Source organism: Pezoporus flaviventris, unplaced genomic scaffold, assembly GCF_033815535.1.
Source record: "Pezoporus flaviventris isolate CSIRO_AGI_PZ_B2104156 unplaced genomic scaffold, CSIRO_AGI_Pfla_v1 ptg000267l, whole genome shotgun sequence".
Taxonomy (NCBI): Eukaryota; Metazoa; Chordata; class Aves; order Psittaciformes; family Psittacidae; genus Pezoporus; species Pezoporus flaviventris.
The window spans coordinates 256,477-284,107 of NW_026892814.1; the positions used below are offsets into that span (position 1 = coordinate 256,477).

Genomic DNA, 27,631 nt, shown 5'->3' on the forward strand with positions numbered 1-27,631 from the left:
CTGAGTGTAAAATAAGGTTAAAGGCTTACTCCATCCTGTTTCATTAAAGAACAGGATAAATGGGAAGGGAGGGACTCTGTGCAGATGTGGTGGGGAGGAAACTTGCTTTCATCTCCTTGCCTTATACACTGCCAGGCCTGTTACCAGTGTGCCAAAGCTGAAGGGGAAGAAATGGCAGACACCTTGTCCAAGCTCCTGCCCAGTCTCTCCTACCACAGCTGCTTCCCAGGAGTTCAGAGGAGCCCTGGTAAAATGCTGTCTACTAAAACAAAGGCCTTTGCCAGAATGCTTATAGGTGCAAAACTCTATTTCCCTTGGTAATACCATACTACTTTGGAATCAGACAATGTAGTTTATGTAACAAGTCCTCCTGCATCATCTGAGCTATTTATCATGGGTCTGGCCATGCCTTACAGTAAGGTGCTTTCTCTTCTTGGTTCTGGATATAGCACCAGCAGTTAAAACAGAGGTAAGGTTGCTTCAGAGTAGTGCTGGAACACAGGAATAGGGCACTTGTGAGTCTTCCTTTCCCCCATTCACATCTTGGTTCTTCAAGGAGCCTGACAAGCTGAAGGTTGCTGTAATATGGAAGTACTGCTCAAAAAGCTGATGTCACCATCTGTAGCTCAGGTGACCCAGGTGGGTGTTGTCTGAGGTGCTGAATCTTGCCTGTGTTCCTGAATTTATGTAAAACACGTAAGACATGAAACCACAGTTCTGCCTGATCCTTCTCCCACAACACTGCCATGTTGAACATCCCAGACAGGCGGTGCTTGCCCTCAAAGGAGGGAGAATCATTCAGGAATTCAGCTTCTTGAAACATGTATTATACAGAGAAAGATGTGGAACAGTGTAAATCTTTGAGGTGATGAAGGGGAATAACTGCTACCTCCTTACAGTCATACGCATCCCTGGCAGTGTTCAAGGCCAGGCTGGACACAGGGGCTTGGAGCAAGCTGCTCCAGTGGAAGGTGTCCTTGCCCGTGGCAGGGGTTGGAGCTGGAGGAGCCTTAAGGTCCCTTCCAACCCAATCCAGTCTGGGATTAAACCAGCACAGGTTCTTCTTTTTAAATGCTAAGTCTCCCATTTAAAAACAAACAAATCTTTTCGAGCATTACAAAGCTTTGATCCTGTGGCACAAAGACCTGCTTCTGTGCACTGTCTTTTTAAACTCTTGTTTTCATTGCAATGGTGACCAAATCGTAAAGAGTTCTGCACTGAGGGTGGCAAAGCACTGGAACTGAGTTCTGATCTGCAGAAGTTATGTTGCTATGAACCATGAAAACTAGGACCAAAGACGGGGCAAATACAAGAGAACTAAGGGGGAATTTCTCCTTTTTCTCCTTTCCTCCACCTCTAAACCTGGGTGGGAAAAGGCAGTGTCAAGCACTATACCAAGCATATAAAACAGAGCAGAAGATTGGACAGATCACTGCAAAAGAATTTCTAAGCCAAATGTAAAAAAATGCACAAAAGCCTTAAAAAATGATCAGGATACAATCACAATGCAAGAGGAACATTAATGGGCTTTTCCCCAATTCCACATATTCTGGCTACCCTTCCCATGCCACCTCTCGTAACTCCGCTTTTACAAGCTCTTGGAAGTCCAGTTCTGCATCCTCACAGAGTATGTGAACGGTGGGCTAATGCTGTTAGTTTATGAGATCCTGGAGCTCCTCATCAGTCAGCTTATTGACTTGCATGATCTTTTCCAAGTGCTCCATGTACCGGGCATGGTCTTGCAGAAAGTGTGGTACCCTCATGTTCTCAATCACGGCTAATCCTTTCAGGCGGTCCACATCTTCATATGAGATCTGCAAGGAAGGACATGGTTTAACTTCACACTGTAGGCCTGTTGCTTCTCTGCTGTGACTCTAAATTCTCTCTTGTATGTGAGAAAATATTTTGGAGCAGGGGATTTAAAAGCTTGTGAGACTCTTTTGAAAACATGAGTGGGGTTGGAAGTAGATGAGCTCTAAGGTCCTTTCCAACCCAAACCACTCTGTGATTCTCTGAGTAACTGTGTGCATCAGTGGAAGATGCAAAAAAACCCATATCATTTTAGCAAATGCCACACTACCGGATTCTGCTTTTGACCCAATCGGTGAACACACTTGTAGCAACCTGGATGAGAATCATCTACAGCAGCTGCAGGAATTGAGAGGGAAACAATGGAGCACATATGAGTCTTTGAGTCTCTTCTCAAAGAGGTGGAAAGGTTGACAAGAGAAGGGCAGAAACACTGTGCCAAAGACTGAGGGACTAGAAAGGGAGTGAAGGGCAGCATGCTATAGGAAGCAGGGAGGCTCCCGCTTTAGGAAGGGCATGGTGGCAGCTGGCCTGAACTCTGAGTTTTCATTTTCACTAGCAAATGTGCTTATGCGAAGCTAAATTAAAAGGCACCTCTAGTAACTTACTATAGTATGGGCAACCCTTAAGCACGCCAGTTTGTGTTTTTTCCCATTTTATAGCAGGGCAAAGACTGGGTTTGCCACTTTACCACTGGAGACCAGAGCCTTCTGGGTGACACTCCCAAATGTTTTCCAGCTACTACAGGACATACTACTTTTTCCTAATGAAAGCTGAGATTTTTCTCCATAGTCTTATAATTCTACAAGCTAAGGCTTCAAGTCGAGCGCACAGTCGCTCAAGGTGCTGTGAGTGAAGGTCCAGGAAGGATGAACGCTTTAGCTGTGCAACAGCTACACAAGCTGCCCGCAAGCACAGGACTGGGCTCCTTGGGCAGCTACCCAGTGTGATGAAATCTATGTGGCTGCTGCTTTGTCTAAAGCTGTGTTCTGGGCACCCTGCAGACAGAAGCGGATGTACTGGCAAAACCCCCAAGCCTGGCTGTGCTTGCTAACTGGCACATCCTATTTCCTCACAGCAGGTTTGTGCGAGGTGGCTTCAGAGTGGAGCCTTCCAACCTTTTCACCCTGTGTTTTTTCTAAGGAGCTGAGCACTGTGCAGCCAGGGTTCCCTGGGAACAATCTGGCCTCTTAGCAGGTGATGGTTTCTAAAGATTAAAGTGAGCATGAATGATCTACAAATGTATAAGGGGCGTGGAAGGCCTCTCTGGAAAGATAGGATGGTGTAATCCAGAATACTGAGCCTGATTCATGGAGGTGGGCAGAGATAGCTGCATATCTCACTGATGATAACAGGAACAAAGTCTGCAAGGAGAGTGAATTTGCAGCTGAGTGCACACCTGTGCTTTCCTAGTTACAGGATACATCCTGATTAAAAAGCCAAACCTACACCCATGCCAAGGTTTCCACCAGTCACTGGGATACTGCTGTTCGAAGATGGTGGCACTACACCTGATTAGGAGTAGATACAGAAGAGCTGTATGAAGTCATATCATCTCTCGGTCTGGAGACACAGCAGTAAATGAGACTAAATACTGACCTTCCTTCCCGTCCCAACTTGAAATTCTACCTCTTTTCCTTCCAAAGGAAACAAAACGGGCACTTTCCACCTTTATGTTCAAGGTTTCTGTTACTGCTGCAAACAAGAAACAAGTATCTGACCTGAGGTATGGTTTGAATGGGATGTATTTCCAGGCCTTGCAATTGCTGAAAGAAGCTGACGTCCTGAGGACATCAAAACCATGTTTTTATCCTACTGCTCCTGCTAAAAAGTATATTTTCTCAGGCTTCAAGCTTTTTCCTTAGCCACTTTCGGGTATGCTGGACAGCTTGCATGTGTTCTGTTTCCACACACTGCTCTCTACTGCACTGTAAGTAATGTCAGAAGCATCAGGAAGGCATGGCTGCCTCCATCAGCCAGATCTTTAGCACTCGAATGAAAACAGAAGACACACAGACTTCAGCCTGGCTCTGTCTTAAATACATTCACTGAGCAAGCAGTGATTTGATTTTACTACTGTGTTAACTACCTGCTAAAGCACAGAAGCTATTTGTTGTCAGCGCTCTAGTTGACTGCTGTAGTTTCCTATTATGTTTATATCTTTATTGTATTTGCAATGAAAATATGCCCAAGGTAGTCATGCTGAGAAAGATGAGCTCGTTTGTTACGATACAACGCTGAGAATCTTCCAAAGGCAATGAAAATATTCCCAGTCAATGCTGGGCTTCCCTATATTTAAATCCCCTGCTCTTTCGTCTAACCTGGAAGACACGCCAGCCCTGCTTAACACTCCCTTTGGAACAACCTCATCCTCCCATTCCACCCTTAACAAACAAATAAATCACCCTTTAGAACAGTGATAAACTCGGAATAACCACAGCCTAGATATCAGTGCAAGTTCCGTATTTCTCTATGCCCGCAGAACTTGTTTTACTTGTATGGAGGTATTGAAGCAGGACCAGTAAGTGTCAGTAAGATGAATGCACTGCAGCATCTCTCCTATGAGGAAAGGCTGAGATAGCTGGGACTGGTCAGCCTGGAGAAGGCTCAGGCAGATTCTACCGGGACGTATGAACACCTGATGGGAGGGAATGACAAGGAATTTGGGCTCTTCTCAGCAGTGCCCACTGGCAGGGCAAGAGGAAATGGGTTAAAATGCACAGAATTCCATCTGAACACAAAACACTTTTTTATGGTGAGGGTGGTAAAACACTGACAGGCTGCCCAGAGAGGTTGTAGAGTCTCTATCAGCTGAGATATTCAAAGCCCAAGTGGACATGGTCCTGGGCAACCTTCCCTAGCTGACCCTGCTTAAGCACGGGGGTCAGACTAGCTCATCTTGAGAGGTCCCTGCAGACCTCTGTGGTTCTGCGATGCTGGGAGCAGGCATTGCTCTTACACAGATTTCCAGTTGGACTGCAAAAGATGAATGCAGCAAAAGCATTTAGAGTGGTCTTCTAGATCCCTCTTTAGATTTTAGAAGTTGTAAAGTCAAGCACTTATAAATTATCATACTGCTAGAATTAAATTGCTTGTAGACCTCTAATGTGAATGCCTTGCCATGCGGATTATAGTGGAATCTGTAATCGTATGACTAATGACTTAGCATGTTTTTTGAAGTGGCTTGACAATCCTGCAGACTCCCTGAAGAGAGAAAGGCATAAAGCAGTGCAGGAGCACTGCCTGCTAAGCTCAGGAGTTTAGCAGGCAGAAGCTGTGTGGAGTTAAGCAGTCTTAAAGCAAAAGGAAGTTGCACAGACTTATTTTATAGTGCAATTTTCTTTTCAGAGCTTCTTAACTTGGTTCAGTTACCTAAATAGCTCTGCTCACCAATATGGGTATTTCTGACACCAAAGGCAAAACATGTGGACCAAAACCCTCAATCATAATATGCCGCTTCCCTTTATCGCCCACTGGTAGCCAAGTAGGCAGAAATGTTGGAGTACCAGCTCTAAATGCAAGCGTAACAACACCAGTTTGAATCCTGGTTTATGTGAGTATGAGCCCTGCTTTATGAACTGCGGAAACTTAGCAATCCAGGGATTTGGTTCAGGAAGCGTGACAAAGTTTCTGCACTACTTAGTGTGATTTTGAGAGCAAACAAGCAATGGCAGTTAGAATGGCACAAAATCTGTCCTGTGAATGTAAAAATGACGTATTTTGGGAGAAGAATCAAAACCAACTGATTTTTAAAAATCATTGCAGGTGCCATCAGTGAGAGAAATTTTAAATGGAAAACTCCTTGTTGTGGATGGCGATATGTTAGCATCAAATGGTTCATTTTGCTTTCAATCAGGACCACCACCTTATCTAGCACTAGCTGCCCAAGGCAATCCATTGTACTGCAAGTCAAATACCAGCCTGTAAAGGGAGGAAAGTCTGAGAAATATGACCATAAACTCTTAAATCTGATAAGTGAGGAATGAGGAAAAGCTGGTACAAATTTGTTTGGACCTCAAGTATTTGTAACTTGCACTGTGTAATACAAGGTGCTGTACAGAACAGAGACTAAAGAAAAGCAGAGCACAATGACTCACAGCTCTTTAAAGGCAGCTGTGCTGAAATGATACAGCTGTACCCTGTGGTAAGAATGAGTCCACTCACCTTTCCAAGGGCTGTCAGAAGGTAGAAATCAATGGACTCCCTATATCGCAGGATTCGGAGGATGCCATCCAAGTATACCTGATCCTTATTGAAACAGCCTAAAAGGAAGCAGGAGACACAGTACTCTGTCAGGGTTTGTTCAAGGCATATTCCCAGGAGCCATCATGAGCAGAACAACTGTATTTTAAAAAAACTAGATGTTTATACCCCAGGCTTTGAAAACCTGCCCCAAAACAAAGTAAAGGATAAACCCACTAGCCAGAGCAAGAAATCAAACACAGAAGATGGTGCCTATGAATACCCATAGCACCATTACATCTCTCATAATAAACATGAAAGGAGGTCAAACTGTATGAACTCCTTCAGTGTTTTGCAGTTATATTCCCACTTCCAATAACAAAAACCATCCATTACTACATTCGGTCTGAAAGCCTCACGGAGGTGCATTTTCAACCTTGTTTTCAACAGCAGAAATCCTGCTCCCTTGTTTCAGGAAGTCCAGAATCCCATGGCTCTGTTTTGGCAAGGTTGTAGTGCGTGACATGAGGAAAACATCCCTGAGGTACAACAGTAGAGAAGACAAAGAGGGAACCCACCTGGTTGTGATGTGTCTGTCCACCCTCTCTTGGCTCGTACGCAGTAATCCCACCTAGTATTGGGGTCCTTGACAAATTTCCCCAAGTCCTGGAAAAGCTGACTGAAGGACATCTGGCTAGCCTGGTACACGGTGTAGTACAGCAGGGCAGCTCTCCAAAGGAGGGGGTCTTTGCGGAACAGGACGCTGTGGATGCTTGCTAGCCCCTCTTCTGTAGGGTTGATTGGTTTTAGCCCGTGTTTTCTACGTCCGTTCCAGTTGCACCAAGGCTGGCTGTTGTTGTTAAAACCCCGAAAGTAATGAGTTCCTGAAAAGAAAAGAATATGGGACTTACAACAGTAGCATCTAATGATTTTATATACAGACATATATATATATATATATATATATATATATATATATATATATATATATATATAAAAAATATGGAAGGAGATGCCCATTTCACGACTCTAAACTGGTAGGACCAGGCACTTGTCTACAACGGAGAATTCTGTCTGATGTAGACACATGGTGCAATTATTCACCTGCTGACTGCAAATGGGACTCCCACAAATACCAAAGGAAAACAAATGTCAGCAGGGACTTGAGTTCCCAAATCCATGGAAAGGCATTTTCAAAGGCATCTTACTTGCTGAATGCCTCTAGCATAGGCTAGGCATTGTAATGGACAGAAGGAAGGAGAATCAAAGTGAAGGGGCAGAAATGTGGCCTCTTGAAGGTGATTTAAAATCCTTGGAAGAGGCTATGTCCTCTATGTCCAGTGCAAGTTATGTGAGTCTTCAGTTGAAATTCAGGCACTAGCCAAGTTTATCCAGTTTTGATGTACTTAATTAGAACAAGTCACTGAAAACTTTATAGAAACCTTCCACAGGGTTGGGCCAAGCTTGTGTAATGCAAAATCAAGGCAATCTTACACCATTTTAGGGGGCACTGGGTAAATTCTTCACACCTAAAGCATGCCTACTTTTGCAAGCAGTGCAGCATAATGGAAGCAGATTTGTCCAGTGAAGTGGCTGGTGCTGAGGTTGAAGAGTCGCATCTTTTTGTTTCCCTTTGGTTTTTTTAACTCCAGACTAGCTCTAAATTGAACTCATGAGCAAAATGACCCCGAGCAGTGACAACACAGAAGGTATGCCCTGGAGCAGAGCCTCTCAGCTAGCATCATCTGGAAGATTACACTTTGCCTGCTCCAAGATTCCTTTGGCATGTGAACCTCAGTGCAGTAAGTGGGAAAGCTGGCACGCTCACTTCAAAAGCCCACTCCTGATCTAATCTAAAATGCAGACGTGCGTGAACCCTAGGAATCCTTTTAGTGCATGGTGCAGTGATAAATAGGCTTCTCCTTCCCTTGAACCTGCAGCATAGATTTTTAGATAGGAATGTTCCTTCTGTATATGTACAGTGCCTGGCCATCATTGCAAAAGGAGTCAGAAGGCATGCAAGTACTCCCCTTTGCATGGAGAACTGATATCATGCTCATACCAATTTCATGTCTCAGCATCCCTTCCAGCCAGTGCTCCCGCGCAGTGGAGATATTGATAGTGAGAGTGGGGCGGCCATTCACCACTGTCATTGAGGCTCGAGACAGCAGGTCCTCCGTGAGATGGACCACAATCTAAAGATGAGAGAGTTCAGGTAGCAAAGAGCTCTCTTCGCACTCCCAGTCCTGCTTTTTCCTTTGACCCTCCCATTACTGCATTACTCTTTGGTCCCTTGACCTTCACAGCTCTTCTTTGCTACCAGGAATCGAGTCTGAGAGACACTTCTGACTCCACTGAGCTATCTGTGCTGCTGACAAAACCTCAGGTCTCAGCATGTGCACTGAGATACGCACCCGATTTTTTGGAACTGTCTCTAAATATCTTGGTATTACTGAGTAATGAAAAATATTAGACAAGCACACATAATTAAACTAGGTGTCTATATACTTGACTCTCTTAGATCTTGTTAGTTGCAGTTCTAAAGCCATATAAATAAAAGGGGAAGCACTGTGTACTTGATTTCCTGCTACATGATGCAGAACTGAAATATTAAAAAACTGGTATTGGGGTTTTTTACACCAGGAAAACAAATACATATACCATACATGTATTTGGTATATATATTTGGTGTATATATAAATAGTGTGCATATATTTATATACCATTTAGTTCTTACTTTGTGATTACCAATGGAAAACTGGTAATCAAAACAAAAGCTGCCAGAGAAGGAAATTAATGCAAATTGATGTATTTTGTCATTTTTGAGTTTAAAAAGACTTTTTAAACAAATGAATGGGAAGAAGAAGGAAAACTCTTTGCTGAAGACTAAGCATCTTTCCCTCTTCATGTAATGCCTAAGGAAACAGTACAGCTCAGAGGAGTACACGGGAAAGTACCTATAAGAGAGAGAATTTTTTAATATCAGTTAACAAAAAAGGACCCAGGGATCAATGGTATTAACATTACACTTCGCTGTTTTCAAGCCCCGTCACTCGGCTTCAAGTTCAACAGCAAACAGTCAGTCCCATCAATCCTGTATTTAGGATGCAGGAAGGATTTAGATTTAACGCACAGGTACCACTTCAACACCTCTCCGACTTGAGAGAGTATTTTCAGAACGTTTTAGACCATGCTAAGGGTGATGTATTAACCCTGCTTTTGCAGAAAAAGTAAAGCATTTCCTGGAGATGGATGTGGGATGTCTGATGAGGATGTAGGGTCCTCCTTCCATGAAGACAATCCAAGACAAAATGAATGCAAAGGGAGATAAAAGCATAGCGAAGACCTAAAATGTGATTTTTTTTTTTCTGCTTGCTCTAAACTATAGTCTTATAACCTCAGTCTTAGAAACAGCTAAGTCTGGTAGCAGCGTCCAGTTGGAGTCTCCCCAAGAAGTGTCACGAGTTTAACAGTTCCTCCTAATAATATTATGTTTACGAATGAAACCTAGTTTCTAGGAAACTGATTGTTGTCTCTGGAGCTCCCGTTCCAGACTCCTGTTGCTCACTGCCAGTGATCTCATCCAAGTCTTGGTCTGTGTCAGCTGCTGCTTTCATTTGGAGTAATTCTCTCTTTATATATCCAGTTTCATCTGACTTTTCCAAGCAATTCTGCATAACTCAGTCAAACTGGACTTTTGACATTCTGAATGGTGGAAATCAGTGTTTTTTGCATAGGGCTCTAAAAATTAGGTGATTACAGTCAGGCACTCAAACCAACTGAACAAGCCAACCTCTTTCAGACATTTTTATTCACTTATGTCACTTTCCTTTGTGTTGCTTCTTATAAATCAGCCTCCTGGACTGCTGCTTATTTTTCTTGGCCTTTTCTTAACTCTTCCTTTTGGTGCAAACAGCTTGATACAAGAGAGCAGGTGGCAGAGCTGACGAATAAATGGAAATGTGCTGGTCTCCAAGGAGCTGAAAAAGGGGAAGGAAGGGTGTCGTTCTGGGGTACTCCCCAAAGAGGTGAATTTGAGAACAAGCACAGATGAATCAGGAAACAGGCTCAGAGATGGCTGAAGCGTTCACGAGGAATCTGCATCATTTCAATTGTTCAACAATCAGACTGGGCACAGCCATGAGAAAAACAGGATGTAAGGAATATTCTTTTCATTATGGAGGAAAGGCCTCCCAGATGGTCTCTGGGGCCCATCCATGTGTCATTTCTAAGAGCGACATATATGTTTCTTTCCTGATCCAATGGGTGACTTACCTCACCAAGACAGCCTTCTTTCACCATGTATTTCCTGACGTGATTCCAGATGCGACTTTTGGTCAGCAAGCTGCCTCCAGTGGCCTGCTCAAACTTCTCATAGCTGCCATACTTCTGCAGTGTCCGCTCCATAATGTTAATGGACTACAAAATACAAAAGCATACCAAATATGAATGCGGTAAGACCCCCATGTAGGACTGTGTAGTCTTTCTCTCCCTCTCTCTTTTTAATCTATACTGAGCCGCATCAAAAGGAGCGTGACCAGCAGGTAGAAGGAAGTGATCCTGCCCCTCTGCTCTGCTCTTGTGAGACCTCACCTGGAGCATTGTGTGCAGTTCTGGTGTCCTCAACATCAAAAGGACATGGAACTGTTGCAACAAGTCCAGAGGAGGCCACGAGGATGATCAGGGACTGGAGCACCTCCTCTATGGAGACAGGCTGAGAAAGTTGGGGCTGTTCAGCCTGGAGAAGAGAAGGCTGCGTGGAGACCTCAGAGCAGCTTCCAGTGTCTGAAGGAGGGTATAGGGATGCTGGGGAGGGACTCTTCATCAGGGGCTGTAGTGATAGGACAAGGGGTAATGGGTTCAAACTTAAACAGGGTTAGATACAAGAAGTTCTTTACTGTGAGAGTGGTGAGGTACTGGCACAGGCTGCCCAAAAAAGTGGTAAATGCCCCATCCCTGGCAGTGTTCAAGGCCAGGTTGGACGGGGCTTGGAGCAACCTGCTCTAGTAGAAGGTGTCCCTGCTAGGAGCTGGAACTGCATGAGCTTAACAGTCCCTTCCAACACAAACCAAGCTGAGATTCTATGATTTAAACCTTTAATTTAAATCACAGTATTTCTTTATAACCACCCAACATGAATGAGGCATGTTTAATTAGACAGGTAATGTGGTATCAATAGTCCTTCTGCTGCTGGAAGACCCTTGTGGGTGGAGAGCAGAGAATGATGCCTATGATGTGATCAGAACTCTGCTTATTGAAGATATTACTGGTAGGGTATGAAATGCTTGTGCCCAGTAATCTACTTCCCAACATGTCATTTCACACCTTTGAAAGAAGATGAGGAAAGCAACTTCTTGCCCAGCAAAAGCCCAGCTACAGGGAATGGCTTTTTCCACAGATATGATAGCAGAAGCTCCCAAGAATCTCATAGAGAAAAAAAATTATTACTGGCATTACCTTAAAAAATTAATGTTCTTGCTAAGAAAACACCAGTAATGATGAAGGTGGAAACTCTGCAGATGGAATCTTTTTGTTGTACACTTAACCCCATGCATGAAGCTGATACCAAGCTGCTTGCTTCCAGCTATGTAATTCTGACATTGTCAGATTTCTTGTCCATGAAAATAGGATTCATTTTGTATCCCTCACAGCTGCTAACAATGCTATTGTTTTTTTCAAGTTGAAACTAAGCAACCCTGAGTAATTGCTACTGAAAGCCATACATGCTAGCTAGGTGTAAAGTCCTGTGGCTCTTTGATGAGAGAAATATCATTTACCTGAATGCCAAAGAAATACTGCACGTAATGCTTAGTATTTCTTTGTCTGCCTCTAATACTTATTATTAATATTGAAGGGCCTCCTGGTCAGATCTGAATTTCTTTTTCAAGGATGAAGAAAGCAGCATAATTTACTCCCTTAGAACAGATTAAGGTGTGTTTGTGGGGGTTTAGCTTTAAGAAGGCTTTCATCTGGGGAGGTGAAGCAATTTGGAAGCGAAGGATCTACCATCTACTGTCTCACTGCTGTGACCTGGAGCTAGCGTGAATAAGGAATGGATGTTATGAAAAAAGGCACCACGGAGGAACACATTATCTTTTCGAGTTATCTTTATCAGATCAGACATCAGGATGTCTGAAGAGAGTTACTGTAAATAGAGGAAAGCTGGGCCACCACCTGAGCCACTGCAAATGGTTTGACAACACTGCAATGGTGACACAGGGCAGCACAGCTCCATGGTGGGGGTTAAGCAGCCCCATTTAGCATTGAAACAGGTAACTCCCAAGAGAATCAACAGGCACCTCACAGACCTCTGGCTCAATTGTTTGCAGAGAAAATAAATCCTCCTGCTTCTGAAGACAAGAGGCAATGGGACTGCAGCTGGGAAGGCTGCAGAGCCCTTCTGTGACTTCAAAACAAGCCACGTTTGTAAAGATGGATGTATTAAAAGTAGAAGACAGATACACTCTCATCTGTTGCAAACTGGGCAGCTCTGGCATCATTTTGCTGACCCACTGCTGCAGGTATTTGACAGAGATTGTGCTGATAGTTTTGCTGTTACTCCCATTAACTTATTGCTCAGAAATATGAGTAAAGACCAATATGCATCTGTTCTGGTGACCTATGAGGTAAATGGGATTTTGGTTCCCGTTAGGCCTTGTACAAATGTAATGTAGGTATAGCAGGGCCTAAAAGATTATAGTAAGAGATGAGAGGTCTTTCTATGGCAGTAAATATTTTTTTCTTGTGTCAAATCTTAACATCACTTGTTATTTACAAATGACCTCAGATAAATGAAGGAAGGTTAGTGTGCAAGCATGAAGTGAAGGAACACATAAATCCCTCATGCAAGTCCTAGTGTTTCTGGAGATTAATGACAATTGCTTCTAGCAAAATGTAGGATCGAGGGCTAGTTGTAAAGAACAAATCAGAGCAAAATCTAGCTCTTGTTTAACAGCTTGTCTATTTCCCCAAAGGGTTCCCTTTTAATTATATATGAATTTATTGCAAAATCATTTTTACCTTCTATAAACACTGGCTGTTTCATCAGTTCTGCAGTGTCTGTGAATACTGAGGCATTTTCCTGCCTTACACAAAATCACTGGGTAAGGAAGCTACCCCAAAATTCCTGCCCCCTGTTTATGCCTGAGCAATTCATGATAACAGTTCTTCAGTTTCCTTTGTGATGTGCCAGATCCTTCTATGACCCACTAGTTTGGTGTATCTGGTTTCCCTGAGCAAAACACACTGTGTGTGTGATAAGTCTGTGTTCAAATGTATGGCTGTACAGAATGGCATGCCCCTCAACAGTTTTCAGTAATGTACTTTAAAACCCAGTGGAACCTGTGGGTAGAAAGGTCTGGCTTTAAATTCTCTGGAAGTTATTCACTGGAGGAACTGAGGCAGGGATGGAGGTTATTTTCAATAGGCACCACGATTTGGTCCTTTCCTTTTTAAGGATGTTAAGGCAACTTTCAGAAAGTATCCAGCACTCAGGCTATGTCTTTCTACTAGTAAATCAAACAAGGTCACAATACTGGCTCAGGTGCTGCAAGGGGCCCATCCATTGAGCTGAATGGTTGGTAAGCCCCCAGGCACAGTGTTGCCTTAGGTGAAGCAGTACTTCTCTCTCAATCAATATTTGGCCATAGTGAAAGGATCATGTGGCTGTTGGGTTCCAGACATTACATTTTGATGCCCATCCTGCCCCTCAGCAAAGCAAACATCAAGTGCAGCTCCATTTCATATCGAACAGTGAATAAAATCTCTTCCAATAACGTGATGATAAAGCCCTTGTATGGAGAACAGGCAGGTGAGGCTCCCAGGCTGAAGGAAGCCAGTAAAGCTAGCACAAGATAAAAGGCTTGAAGAATAGCAAAGATATTTTACATACTTTCTGAAGAGAGCAGGACAAACCTAGAGAGCTGATCAAAGCCACGTATGGGTGGATGAGAGCAGAGCTGATGAAGGAGAGGACTGACAAAACCATCTGAGAGCAAAAGGGCAGTTTCTTCTCAACAAGAAAGCTCATAAAAATACGGGTGCTTGAGAACAGCTTGTAAACTTTATTAACCAGCTCTCTGTTTTCATGCTGTTTATAAAGACGTTACTATTATGAGATGCAGTGTTGCGTAGGTTTATTTGGTGATGTTATCTCAGAGGACTCCTACCTTGGATGCAGGTGTTTTCTAAAGCTATCTCATCACAACAAACAGTGAGAAAACAAGCACTGCAAATGTGCATTAAACTTCCTGCTTGGAGGTGTGTAACAGCAAACTCCCTGGAGCCAAGACCTATGTGGGCCAAGGGGGGCAGCATGAGTTTTGGAGTCAGAAGGCCCTCTTGAACTGTTCCTGAGCTGTTTAAGGCCTTTCTTAAAATGCTGTGAGACACCTGAATCAACAGCACAATATGAACAGCAGTTCTTCAGAGTTATGTTCCACTGAAGAGGCACAGACACAGCAGCCTCTCCCACCTTAACCCAGTGCACTGTTTGCAACCGCAGGAGGAAGGGTGAGATACTGAAGGATGCTTCCTTTCCCCTGTGTGCCATGCTGTGCCACCTTACATCCTGGCAGTACCTCCGAATAGATGGTACAAGTTTGAACCTATGCATATTGAGAAAGTCATTAAACTTAAGCTTCCTCATTGCTGAACATCCATTCTCTTGGTTAGGAAAGTACTAATAAGGGTGCTCACGACTATCACCTTCTCCTTTGACTGTTTCAAGCTAAGCAGAAGTCCCAGTAATTCCTTCCAAGTGGGCAAGTGCTCTGGAAGCCCTGAAACAAGAGGGAGAACCACCACACACAGGACACAGATATATGGGACAGGCCCTGTCCCTAGTGATGCTGGAAAAGGTCTGGGATATTTTTGGACCCCAAGCACTGAATACAACAGCAAGCCCTTCATGTTTCTGAGATGAAATGACTCAAAGTCGGTTGTTGCAAGAACTTGCTGGGAAAGGGGAAATCTTGCCTATTCCAACATCCAACTGTGAGCTTGTTTTCCAGCCTTTGGGGAGCAGAATACTGAAAGTGCCACAGTTCATAAGGCCAAACTGTGAATTCTTCAGCACTAGGTTAAAAAAATGGACAAAAAAGACTATGTGGCTGGGCAGATTACTGGTTAGGAGGAGTAATTCTTGTTCTTTTCACTATTGTCTAAAAGGTCTGGTTTAATCCCTCTTATAGCTACCAAAGAGTACCAAAAGAAGCAGCAGCCTCAAGACAAATTCCCTTGCCCAGCCCCTACGCTGTCAGCTCGTCCTATGTTCAGAAGCAGCTCTGCTACAAAAGGGTTGCAGCCTCTGTTAAGATCTGTGGGACAGACAAGGCTTGCAGGCACCATCCCTTTCCTCCCTGCAGAGCTTATTTGCTAGAGGAGAAAGCTTCCTAGGTGTGTCTGTAGGTAACACAAAGAGGTACCAGATGGAACTTGTCTGTCTAATCGACAGCCCTAAAATGGTGGCTGCCCTCCCTTTTGGGTCAAGTGCAAATAATGGAGAGAGGTAAGAGCAGAGTATTTTAGACCAGTGTATTCAGTACACTGTAGTGTTTTGAGTTGTATTCAGTGTTTAAAATGTCTTTTCTGTGCTTGTTCTTGGTGTGATAAGGAGCATGTTTAAGTAATGTAGAGCTGGTAGAAATGTTTTTAATTAAAAGCTTTCCAAGTACTTTCCAAGGAATTAAATATTAATACTTACTTGGTTTTTGTATGAGACTGTGTTCTGAAATAAACCTATACTCCTACTATAGTATCACCAGAAGTGATTGATCTACAGTCTCTTGTAGCAGAGGAGAGATGTTTGTGTAGTACTCTGAGGATTTATGCTACTTGGATGGCCTGATGTGCTTTGTGTTAGATATAAACATACCTTAGCTGCAGATCTTAGTTTAGGGAGGAATTTGTTACTAGTGGAGAATGAGGGGGTTTGCAGTTGAGTGCTTTTCACAGCCAGTGACATGCTCTTGAATCTTCAACATGCCAAAGTTGTGACGTTACCTGGATGTTGCAGAGGATTACTCGGTGTTGAAAGCCATGTTGTTCAGCCTTCCAGCCACACCTAACTATTCTTCCAACATCTGATAAATTTGCTAATTGCAGACTACTTGTATTGATGACTTAAAAGGTGAGTAATACAAACACTGGCAATAAGACACAACTGAAACACTGATTAACTGGAAGCTATTATATTTTGATGAGTACAAGGGGGAAGGATGTACAACTCTTCCACAGGGGGATTAATCAACAAAATGATGCTTTTTTTTCCTTTCTAAATAGCTATGTATATAAAAATATATCTCCTGCCTTCATGTAGAATTCAATGAGGTGTTAACACCCAGGTTACTTGAAGCTGCAGTTCCCCTGCTGATTCTGGTTAAATCAAATTGCAACTGTTAAGTCATCTACTCGGCAAACACTAGGACAATTACTTCTAGCTAAGTATTGCCACCTCTCCCATCTGTGGAAAAAATAACAAACACTTCAAGTGTTTCTTAACACAATTAAGTGTTAAGAAAGCTTAACAGTGAAGCACAGGCAGTCTGAGCCAGAAGCAGCTAACAAGAAAACATTCATAGCACTTAGAGCACGCAGTTGCTGCACTGACCTTGAAAGGCAGCAGTAAGAGAATTAATTTCGCTACTATTAGATATGTCAGTCAATGTGAAAAGCTGCAAGTCTGCGTGCTATTTTTTATTCTCAAGTGCTCTTCCCGAAAGGCACATCTTGTGTGACTCAAGAGCGAGCCTCATGATGAAGAAAACAGAGTGGAGAGAAACAAAGAAACAGAACAAAGTGGAAGAGATACATTTAAAACGCTGTTTTCAAATGGACTGATTAAAAGTGTGAGAAGTCAATAAATGTGCTGGGCTGTGCCCATGGTTTTAAACCACTGAGCTGACCAGAAGCCTGGGGGTAGGGTGAGTGCTTACAAACCTGTGTGCTCCCCACTGCAGCACTGCTGTGTTAATGGTTTCCAAATCCATAGCATTCTTTGCCTTAAAAAACATAATCCAAATAAATGGGGCAGGGTGTGATTCATCTTCCAGACACGTTGCAATAATTCTGTACTAACCAATTCCACAGATGTGCACAAAGGGCAAGAAGAAAACACAGTCTATTTTAATGTCCTAGCAGGCTACCATAGCTGGGGATAAAAGTATTTTTGATGTTATTAAAAATCCTCTAAAGCTCTGAAATGGCACCTTTTGAGCTCATTTCACTGAAGTATCCTAACCTCCCACCCCCCCAATAAAATCAATGAGTTGTCAGTAAAATCTGGGTTTACAGAGATAATAGTCATAGAAGAGCAAGTGTTAAGTTGCTGTAAGCACCCTTCATAGGTTCTTGTAAAATGGGAATCATTCTGTTCATGGAAACCAAAGCTTCCTAAAATATGTATGCAACAAATGAAAGCCAGCAGTGCTTCAATAAACCCCCAAACTGAACTTGTCCTTGTTGCAGGGAAAAGGGTGGCTGCACACAGTTCTGGTTTTACTGCAGACCCTACTCATGACACTGTAAGTACTTTTTCACAGCCACTTCCTATAAGATACCAACAGGTATCTTCTGACAAATAAAACCTGCATGGCAAAAGGAAAAGCATAGAATCATAGAGTGGTTGGGGTTGGAAGGGATCATCCTAAGGAAATGCAAGTGCTCATGCAGTATTTGCTGATTAAAATGGTGAGGAATGCTGCTTTTTCTAGGTAGAAAACTTGCTAGGAGATGAGAATTTCTCGAGTGAGATGGAGCTAAAACAGAGAGTGCCACCTGCTGGGCTTGGGGCTGCGTTAAAGTCGCTTTTTTGGTCGTTTCTATGAAGTGCAAGACACTCGCTCAGTATTTTCAGGAGATAAATGCCTTTCTTGAGAAGAACTTCTGAAACTTAAACTGAATCTTCTGAAACAATTTACGTCCTCTGTTTTAAGTCTCAGAATTATCGTATCTCCTTGAGTATTAAATCCTTCACTGCGTTTTATAGCTGTTATAAAGCCTTTATTTTCCCATGCTTTGTATTTAAAGGGAAAAAGAGTAACAGAATAATACTGAGGAATCACTCATTAACAGAATATCCATTATTTGGGGGGGGGGGGGGTATTAAAAGAAGGGTAAATTAATGATAGGCCTATTCCATGAAATCATTTTGCGTGAAATAACTTTTAAGGCTCTGCTACCTCATACTAAATGGGATAATTTGTATTAATCAGTTTGCTATATTAGTTATTGCTACTTCGCTGTTGTATATGATTACTGTTGCTAATACTGCTAGCTAAATCAAAGGCAGACCTGTAAAAGGAGTAGTCTTGTTTGGTGTCAGTGTGATTTAGTGGGTTGTTTAGAAATATGGAAGCTGATTTGAAGTACAGAACAGGCTGTCCTCACAAAGAAAACCCAGCTACTGAGGGAAAACACAGACCAAGCCTTACAATACAAGGGGTAGTAACACCTACACGTGTTCTTGGATGTTGGAAAGTCGGACACTTCACAAGCCAAGGGCCAGTTGTTAGAATCCATGGTACTTTAATTTATGTATCTTTTTCACCATGTGTTTTGGGGAGGGGTTAAGTGAAATATTCATATCACAAAGAAGTGAAACTCATGGACCAGCAGGATCTCCTCCCAAGTAATCACTAGAAACATGACATTCTCTAGAAAGATTGTCAGACTTGAGTAAGATCTTTATAAACCATTTAAAAATGGCAAAACCAGGAAGAGGACTGCTTCTGTTGTTACACAGATAAGCACTGGGTTTTGTCACTTAGGTCAAAGTTGAAAGCAAGGTCTTGTTCTTGGTTTTGGGGGGTTTGTAACTCAAAGACAGGTAGGAAGCCAAGGTAGTAACACAGAACAGGAATGTCTGCAGCTATGTTACCAATGTGGCTGCATAGTACTGAGGTGGGGGGAGAGAGTTCTGTTTAAATTTAACCCCTCTCTGGAATGGAACTTGTCTGCTGCTTGACTGAGCCTCATGTATATGCAAATATCCTTTCCAAGTTGATTAAAACAAGCAACATCAACATCTGCTTATCCGATAACCATGACCTCAAATAACTGCTAACCCCTCCCAATCCCTGTGGCACCAAGAGGACTGGCAGGATTTCTACACTGCCTTTTTTCCTCTGTTTACTAAAGCCTATTTAGGTACTGTATTTTTCCTGTATTACACTCTGCTTCATTGCCCGAAAAGCTTTCTTGCCTTAAATCATGTTTCATGTAAACCCATTTAAAAGGAACTGTGCCTCTACCCTAGAGCATCCTGTAAATATGAGGAAGAGGTTCCTTTTTTAATCAAAAATATTTTCTTTCAGTATTATTATATATATATTGCTATATATTATATAGTATATATATATTACTAATATACTACTATACTATTAATATAGTATATATTACTATATATTATATATACTACTGTTGTATTCTTTGATGCATTTTTCAAACAGTAGGGGAGGATGTTAAGGAGAAATAACTTGCTACAAACAAAGCCAAATACCACCTTAATAGGTGCAGGAAAAACTCATCAGTGGAAGAGGAAGAAATAAAGTAACTATACCTGCTTAAGGAATCTGTCGGACGCATGGCTGTGCTTAGCTAGCATGTTTGGCAGAGCAGGGTTTTCATATTCAAATTGAGGATTGTATGTAAAATCTGAGTTGAAGAATTTAATCTTCTCTTTCTCCACGTTGGAAGGCTTGATTGCAGTCAGTAAACAGAGCTTTCGGCCAGAGCCATCACCTTCTTTAGCATGGCTTTTTGAGGACTGGGATTGCTTTGGCTTTGTTAGGTTCAAATGCCTCTTAGTTCTACTTTTGGGTCGAGATGGCAGCCCTATGCTGCTCCCTGCAACTGAAACGCTGCTGGTGAACTTCACGCTGGTAGACACTGGGCTGGTGACGATGAGGGAGGGCTGTCTGTTTGTGCAGTACCAGCCGGGGCTGAGCAAGGGTAGCGGGACCTTGATTTTGTGGTGCTCGTTGCTTCGGGAGGTGGGGGAACACTTTGTAGTCTTCCTGTGTTTCTTGTGGTGAACAGATGACTGCTTCTGAGCGTGGTGCTTTTTCTCCTCTTTGCTCTGCAGAAGGACATTGTAGCTACTCGTTCCAGTTGTGAAAATGTCCTTGAGGATCCCTGAAGGTGGGTGCTGGAGGCTGCTTTCACTATTAACGTTCAGCTGATATTCTTCTGGTCTCAGGAGCGATTTCTTAGAAAGCTCTGTTTTACGCCAGTGAAGTTTTTCTGCATTGAAGAGGGGGAAAAAAGAATAAAACTAAGGACAAATTTAATTGTTCCATGCAGCAATATTAGTTTTAGGGACTGGAAACCGCAACATAAATGAAACACAAGACTTGTTTTAACTGCAACCGCATCAAGTCAATCTTAACTTCCTGACATACGGGAGAATTGTGTCCTTTCGGATTTGTAAGATCCAGCTAAACAAGTATTTTATGCTTGGATCTCCACGTACGAGTGCTCTATTTGGAGCTAAGAACAAACTTGTTTAAAACAAGGCTCTGTGTAGGACACTATGAGTATTTATTCTTCCATTAACCAATTTTCAGTCAAAATCTGCTTGATCTTTACCATGCAAGGAAGACTTTCCATATGGATAAAGAGTAGCTTTAAAAATAGGAAACTGTAGAGGAGTATGTGAGCAGTGTTTACAGTGAAGTCCCACAGGGATCTGTGCTGTGATATAAGCAGTCTGGAGTGGGCTTAGCTGCAAAGTCTCATTCACAGAATTTACTCTCAGAAAGGATGAGCACACAGGAATGGGCCAGCCACTGTGAATGATTTACACCACCATACAAACAGCAGGGTAAGTTTAAAAGACTTCAGTTTCATGTATACCTTCTTAATACAGACAATAAGGCATATTTAAAGAGGAGAGAGATCAGCTAGTTACAAACACAGCCCTCAGAATCCCTAAGACAATGCTGTTGTTTCATCTATTTGGTGTTGTTCTGAAATAACAGCTGACTTTAAAAAAGCACTTGAGAAGAAACACTGCAAACCAAACTGAGTACAAGAAGAGAATAAGGTTCCTTTAATGAATGAATCCTCTTTTCTTGCTCTGACCCCTGGCATAGCCTTCAGGGGAGACAGGTCCCTGGTGCAGGGCAACTGCATGGAAAAGTCATTGAGGATTAAAACTGTGCTTGACATTTGTGCTGCTTTGTTAGACACAAGTGACCTCTCTTCACTGCTTCTAACCATCCCTTCTCTCTTCAATTGGCTCACCCTAGAACATTAGGTGAGCTGAAAGTAAGGGCACAAACAGGTCCTGCCACAGAGAAATGCTTGACTTGTGCACCTGAAATGAACAGATCACCAGAACAGGAGATATGGCCAGAGTTTGATTACAGCCCGCAAAAGGGATTTGAGCTGCAGCCCACAGTTATACATAGATGAGCTGTAATTACTTTACATACAGTAATTATACTCTGACTGGAACATTAGCAAAAGATCATTTAATGCCTCCAAGGGGAAAAAGAACACCTCAATAGCAATTTAATTTCAGCTTTATTTTCCCAGTAAAATTAGGCTTTGCTCCCAACAGAAGCACCATGACAACATATTTCATACTCTCTAAGTTCTGCATTCATGTCCATCTGTGTTCCCCAGTTCTCGTGAAGATGCTGCCCTGAAAAGCAAAGAGACAGAGGTCCTGTTTGCCAGACATGCGATGGGGAATCTGCAGCCTGGGTGTTTCCTCCACTGGGAAGAGAGAGATAGAAGCATTAGATTATTCTCTTTCACTAAAGCATGCACATCTTGTGCAAGGTCAGTTTTGTTTCACGGTAAGCTTGCGAGTTCTCTTTCTATTCTTGGTGTAGTCCTTGGCATTCCTGTTCAACTTCTGTCAGATCATACTCATCACATATGTGACCACCTGCCTACATGGCTTATCCTGCTTTACCATGAGCTGTCATGGTAAGAAACCACAGTTCCCATCACAGTATCAAAACAACTACCCTAAAACGAGATAACAGAATAGGATGGCTGCTCTCACAAGGATTTGAGATGGACTTCAGACCTCTCCCAGTTATTATCGTAGGAGAACCCTTACTTTTAAGAAGGGCAAATGAAAAGCAAGGTTTCCAGAACGGCTGAGTACAGAAATGTTAAATTTCTGAGCATGTGACTGCTTCTGTAGATAAAACTGAAGCAAGAAATTACAGCTACTTCTTAAATCAGGCAAGATAATAATGTAACGCTAGCAGTGGTAGTGCTTCACCTTCTGTACTAATCAATTAAATTACTACTGCACTGGGAATAATTTGAATTAATACCACACTTGTATCTAGGAAGTGATAAATAGAAAACAGAATTCAAAGAAACAACTCAAAATTACCTTAACATCCTCAAACTCTTGTGTTGATCCAGTACCAAAATCTCCTGATAGTAAGCTTTCAGAGGTAAGAAGTATAGTTGGCTGGTAATAAATGCAGTTATAGCGAGATAATTTCTTGTGACTGAGTATCACAAGTCAGTGATGTTAATTCTCCTGCCAGTGTCATCAGTGGTGGTCAAGAGCTGAACACGCGCTGGCAGGTTTCATGTGCACATGGCTGATATCAAAAATAGTTGTCCCCAATTCTGTAGTTACTTTGTATGTACAATCTCACAGCAAAGTGTTTTTTCAGCTGCCAAACTAAGCGTGTCCTTAATTTCCTCCTGACTAAAGCAGGATACAGTTTGATGCATATTTGTGCTAGAAACCCAGACTCAGTGCTAATCCATTGGATTTGAGAGATTATATTAAATAACACTGCACTTCTCACATAAGTCACTTAACTCAGTTTTTTTGATTGGTCCTGTGCACATCATTATTTTACAAAATAAACTAGAAAATAATGCTTGAGACAATGTCAAAATCATGTTACAAATCAGTAAACCTGAAAGTTCTTTCTCCAGTACACTAATCTGTAATAGTGATCATTTTTAACAGTCAGACATGTCAACCAAACTAAAACCACACTCTCTTCCAGGAAACTCAACTATATCCAAGAGTTTTCAAGGATCAATGCCTGGTTATTGAAACAGGAGTCTAGTGTTCTGAATATAAGCCCCATTCATTGCACAGCCCGTGTTCTGAAAATGTGCTTCTGTGTTTCAAAATGTACTGAGGTATTGTACTGCTGCTATAAAGCAGCCTGTTGGAGAAAGGATTATCAACTCCCATTAATTACACAGATTGGCTAGCAGTGATTTCCATCTTGTAAAATCTGGATGCCACAGAACAGATTACTTGTAAAAGGGACGAAAATGAACATCATTGTACTATTGCATAACACTGTCCTGCACATCATGCTACAGATCATGTAGCTTTTATCTTTGGTATCTCATCCACAAATCTGAACTTCCTGACTTTACACAGTTCAGATTTTGCAGCAGCAAAGCATCAAAGGGCAAATGCCCAAGCCTCTGGTTACCTTTGAGAACCTCCCTCAAATCATGTCATGTACGTACACAGATTGTCTTCATTGCCCTTGCTTCCAAACACTCAAAATTCTTCAACAGTTAAAAACACGCACTATAAAACAGGCATAGTCTCTCCCCAAAAGACTTCCCATTATGTTTACTTCCATTTAATGATATTTTGTTCCTCTCTGCAACAACACAACAATAAAAACATAGATCCTAGAGACAGGTGAATTGCTAAATGAAACGTGGAAAGTGATGATGTGAGGAAGCGAGGAGGGGCAGAAGAGCTGCCTCTCCCCTTTTTGGCATTTTTAGAGTACTAAAGGACAGAAAACCCTCCTGTTCAATAGAAACTTTGTCTGTCTTGGGCAGAGTTCTCTTCAGATCCACTGTGTTTGGACTATGTTACCCCATAAGGTAAGTTCATTTATATACGTGCAGCTATTCCAGCGTGACAGCTGTGTTTGAGAAGACTGCTAACAGAGGATATGTGGGAACCACAGATCTCATTATGATTCTGCACTAATGAAATCCTCTCCATGTCTAAGTTGCACCCCAGTCACATTAACTTTGAATCTTGTAACCATAGACACTGCCTAATCTTGTCAGAGATTAAGAGAAGTGTTGGATTTTATGTTCTATTTGGGACCTACGTTATATTATTTGTCTCCATCCTTTGGAAACTGATGAACTGAGCATATCTTATCATGTTAATAATACTGTGGTAAAATCACAATGTAAGATGTTTTTCCAGACTTTGAGAGTGTTGTAGAAAAATCTTCCTCTGCACTACTGGGTAGCTTCTTAAATACCTGTCCCGAAGGTGGAATGAGGTTCATCATAGATATCTGTGGGTACAGATCGCTCTCTGTCCCGCTAACCTTGCTCTAAAAGAAGTAGAGAGCTCCTGTGGTTTTCAAGTAGTTGTCACTCAGGTTACATATGCAAAACGGCCAAATCCTTACCAAACTGGAGGTATGATTCTTAAGGTGCTTAGCAAAGATGTTCTCGGAGCAGTTCCCGCTATCCCAGGAATGCCATGGTCTGAGCCACTGCTTTTGGTTTTTAGCTCACCATTATCATTACACTTGAATTTCTTGTCCAAATTAGAAACTGCTTCCAATAGGTTCACTTTTCAGACTGACAGAACTGTAAATAATGTATGAGAGCTGTCTGCAAGTAATGACACCGAAGTCTGAGACGGAGAGCAGAAAATGCATGGATGTGACAAGATCCCTTCTCTGACACACTGCAACTGAGCAATTACATTACAGAGAAATATTTGTCAATATTCAGCTAATATAAATAGATTAACAACTACCTGTGGTTTATGAGCTCCAGACTGTGTGGTTTGTGGGTGCAGAGGGCTGTAGAAAAGACTATTCTGCAAGAAACAGGCAACAGAGTGTGTTGTATATGAATCTGTAACGTTCCACTGCCTCTCAGCCATCACAGGCTTATGGTTGCGGCATAACAGAATCTGGTAGTGTATTTCCTCACCTGTATAAACACCTTTAAGATTTATAAACACCTTTAAGATTTATAAACACCTTTAAGATTTACAGACACTCAAGCTTTGACCAGGCAGTGTCAGGCAACTTGATCTGACAGCACTGGAACATCTCATCTCTCCATAATGACTGAAAATGTTTTAGCTGTAGAATTAGTCAGTAAGCCCCTGTACATAGACTGGTGCTGAACTGTTTTCTACTTTCACAGCATGTTAGTTAACTAGAGATGCAGGATGTTGGGAACTGGACATTTAACCTGAGTCTTACTCCCACCCACTCAAATACCATAGAATCCCAGACTGGTTTGGGTCAGAAGGGACCTTAAAGATCATCGAGTGTCCAACCCCTGCCACAGGCAGGGACCCCTTCCACTAGAGCAGCTTGCTCCAAGCCCCTGCGTCCAATCTGGCCTTGAACACTGCCAGGGATGGGGCAGCCACAGCTTCTCTGGGCACCCTGTGCCAGCGCCTCAGCACCCTCCCAGGGAACAGCTTCTGCCTAAGAGCTCATCTCAGTCTCCACTCTGGCAGGTTAAAGCCATTCCCCTTGGCCTGTCCCTGCATCCCTTGTCCCAAGCCCTTCTCCAGGTTTCCTGCAGCCCCTTCAGGCACTGGAGCTGCTCTCAGGTCTCCCCTTCAGGAGCCTTCTCTTCTCCAGGATGACCCAGCCCAGCTCTCTCAGCCTGGCTCCAGAGCAGAGCTGCTCCAGCCCTCGCAGCATCTCCGTGGCCTCCTCTGGCCTCGCTCCAACAGCTCCACATCCCTCCTGTGCTGCTGCCCCAGAGCTGGATCAGGACTGCAGGGGGGTATCCCCAGAGCACAGCAGAGGGGCAGGATCCCCTCCCTGAGCTGCTGCTCACACTCTGGGGGTGCATCCCAGCACATGGGGGGTTCTGGGCTCAAATGCTCACTGCAGGGTGGGATTCCCATCAACCAACACCCCCAAGACCCACTCAGGGCTGCTCTCAGTGCAGTCTACTCAGCCTGTAGTTGTGCTTGGAAATGATGTCAAACCTAAACACGGAAAAGATCAGAGTGAAAACACTCTCTGCAGCAGCAGCTGTACTGAAGGTTTTCCTATGTACCATGTATGCAGAATCACTGAATCGTTAGGGTTGGAAGGGACCTTCGGAGATCACTTAGTCCAACCCCCCCCGCAAGGCAGGGCCACCTGGTGCAGGTCACCTATAACATAACACAAGTTTTTCTATACATATACCGTTAGGATCTGTTAACCTGTCTGACAGTTGGTGAGGAGAGGGGTGTGAGAGCCACCTGACACAACCCGGCACGCCTTCATCAGCATCCTCATTCGCATCGCCTCCCCCTCGCCCCGCCGGTCCGCGCTCATCTGCGGGGCTCCCGCTCCGCCGTCCTCCCTCGGGGCAGGCAGGTTCCCTCCGCCCCTGAACCCCTCGGCGCCTCCTCGGGTGAGTCTTGTTCCGGGAGGGGCCGGTTACCTGCACGCTGCCCCGCGGCCTCGCCCCTCTCCCCGGTGCGCCGGTCCCGCCCGGCTGAGGCCCCCCGGGGACGGTACTCACCGGTGACACGGATGGACTCCAGCATGGTGCTCGTCCGGGCAGCGCCGCCGCTCTGCCCCGCTGCCTTCCCCCTGCGCGGCGGGCTCCCGCCTCCTGCGCGGGGAGGAGCGGGGAGCCCTGAGGAGAGGCGGGGAAGGAGCCAGCGAGCCGCGCCGGACGAGCCTCACCGAAGGCGGCTCGGCCCCGCCGCTACACGGGAGACTGAGCCCCGCTGGGCCCGGCAGCCCGGCCCGACCCGACGCGGCCAGGCCGGCAGGAGCCGCGGGCGCGGAGCTGAGACCCTGCCCAGCCCGCAGACTACAAGTCCCGGCATCCCTTGCGCCAGCCAATCGGGGCTTGCGCAGGGCGGCGCCCGAGCTGCATCCTGGGAGTTGTAGTGCGGGAGACGGGAGGTATCTGTGGGGGGACAGCGGCTCCAAGCTGCACTCAGCCCACCGCCAGAAGAGCCCCACTGCCACCGGGACGGCTTGGCCTGACGGGTCGCGACAAGCACGGGTTCACCCCTGATATTATCCTTGGAGTCCAGCAGGTACAACTGGTACCGACTTCAGTGACTGCGCCGCAACGCATCGGTAAATACTGACTGTCATCATTGTGATTGATAATTGGTCTGATTGGTAATTATCTGTTGAGGCTAAGGCTGGCAGACAAAGGGCTGCATGGGATAAGGGCGCTCAGCAGGGCTTGTGCCTGTTGTCACTTGTTAAGGAGAACAGAGGGATTGCACCAGAGCAACAGTTTGGGGCAATAACCAGTTTTAGTAAAGAAGAAGGTTATCAAACACTGGTAAGTAGTAAGCAGAATTTAAAGCAGAAGATAGGCTTTACACTGTGGCCGTCTGTTGCTCTACTTGTTTTGCAATCTGTTGCTTTGCTTGTGAAACCTTTCCTTGAAATGTAATGTGCGCATCTTGAAGTGCCTGTTGCACATCAAATAGGAACGAGTTATTCTATCTTAGCAGTTACAGTTCTGTAACCAGTTAATGTAGGCATGGTGTAGGAAGATTCTGTACTCTTCCTGCAGGCTTAAGGACATTGCTGAAGTCATACTACACAAGAATGTGTTTTAGTCTGTTCATGCATTTACTTCTCTGAATGGTCAACACTTAGCAGAGAAAGCAACTTAACTGAAAGTGACCTAACAGCACAACAGTGCTCAA

General features: G+C 43.7%; 1 protein-coding gene across 3 annotated transcripts; it reads right to left on the reverse strand.

The window, feature by feature from the left end:
• Positions 1-1,458: 1,458 nt before the first annotated feature.
• On the reverse strand, positions 1,459-26,688 carry MATCAP2 (microtubule associated tyrosine carboxypeptidase 2). Of its 3 annotated transcripts, none has more exons than XM_061442989.1 (7): positions 26,473-26,688; positions 19,550-20,232; positions 10,267-10,410; positions 8,054-8,186; positions 6,570-6,875; positions 5,974-6,071; positions 1,459-1,814 (listed from the first exon to the last, which is right to left on the reverse strand). In XM_061442989.1, the coding sequence occupies exons 1-7, from the start codon at positions 26,495-26,497 to the stop codon at positions 1,653-1,655; spliced, it is 1,551 nt and encodes a 516-aa protein (XP_061298973.1). In that variant the 5' UTR covers positions 26,498-26,688; the 3' UTR covers positions 1,459-1,652. The 3 variants fall into 3 exon arrangements, with proteins under 3 accessions (XP_061298973.1, XP_061298975.1, XP_061298974.1); XM_061442991.1 differs by lacking the exon at positions 26,473-26,688 and adding an exon at positions 16,930-16,991 and having other exon boundaries at positions 19,550-19,608; XM_061442990.1 differs by having other exon boundaries at positions 1,672-1,814; positions 5,907-6,071.
• Positions 26,689-27,631: the final 943 nt, after the last annotated feature.

Bases quoted from the DNA above. Each gene is read 5' to 3' on its own strand.
- MATCAP2 (XM_061442989.1), bottom strand. From the start codon at position 26,497: ATGCTGGAGTCCATCCGTGTCACCG. The intron at 20,233-26,472 runs GTGAGTACCGTC...TCTTCAATGCAG, and splicing joins GGAGTCCATCCGTGTCACCG to AAAAACTTCACTGGCGTAAA. The intron at 6,072-6,569 runs GTGGGTTCCCTC...GCTTCCTTTTAG, and splicing joins GACAGACACATCACAACCAG to GCTGTTTCAATAAGGATCAG.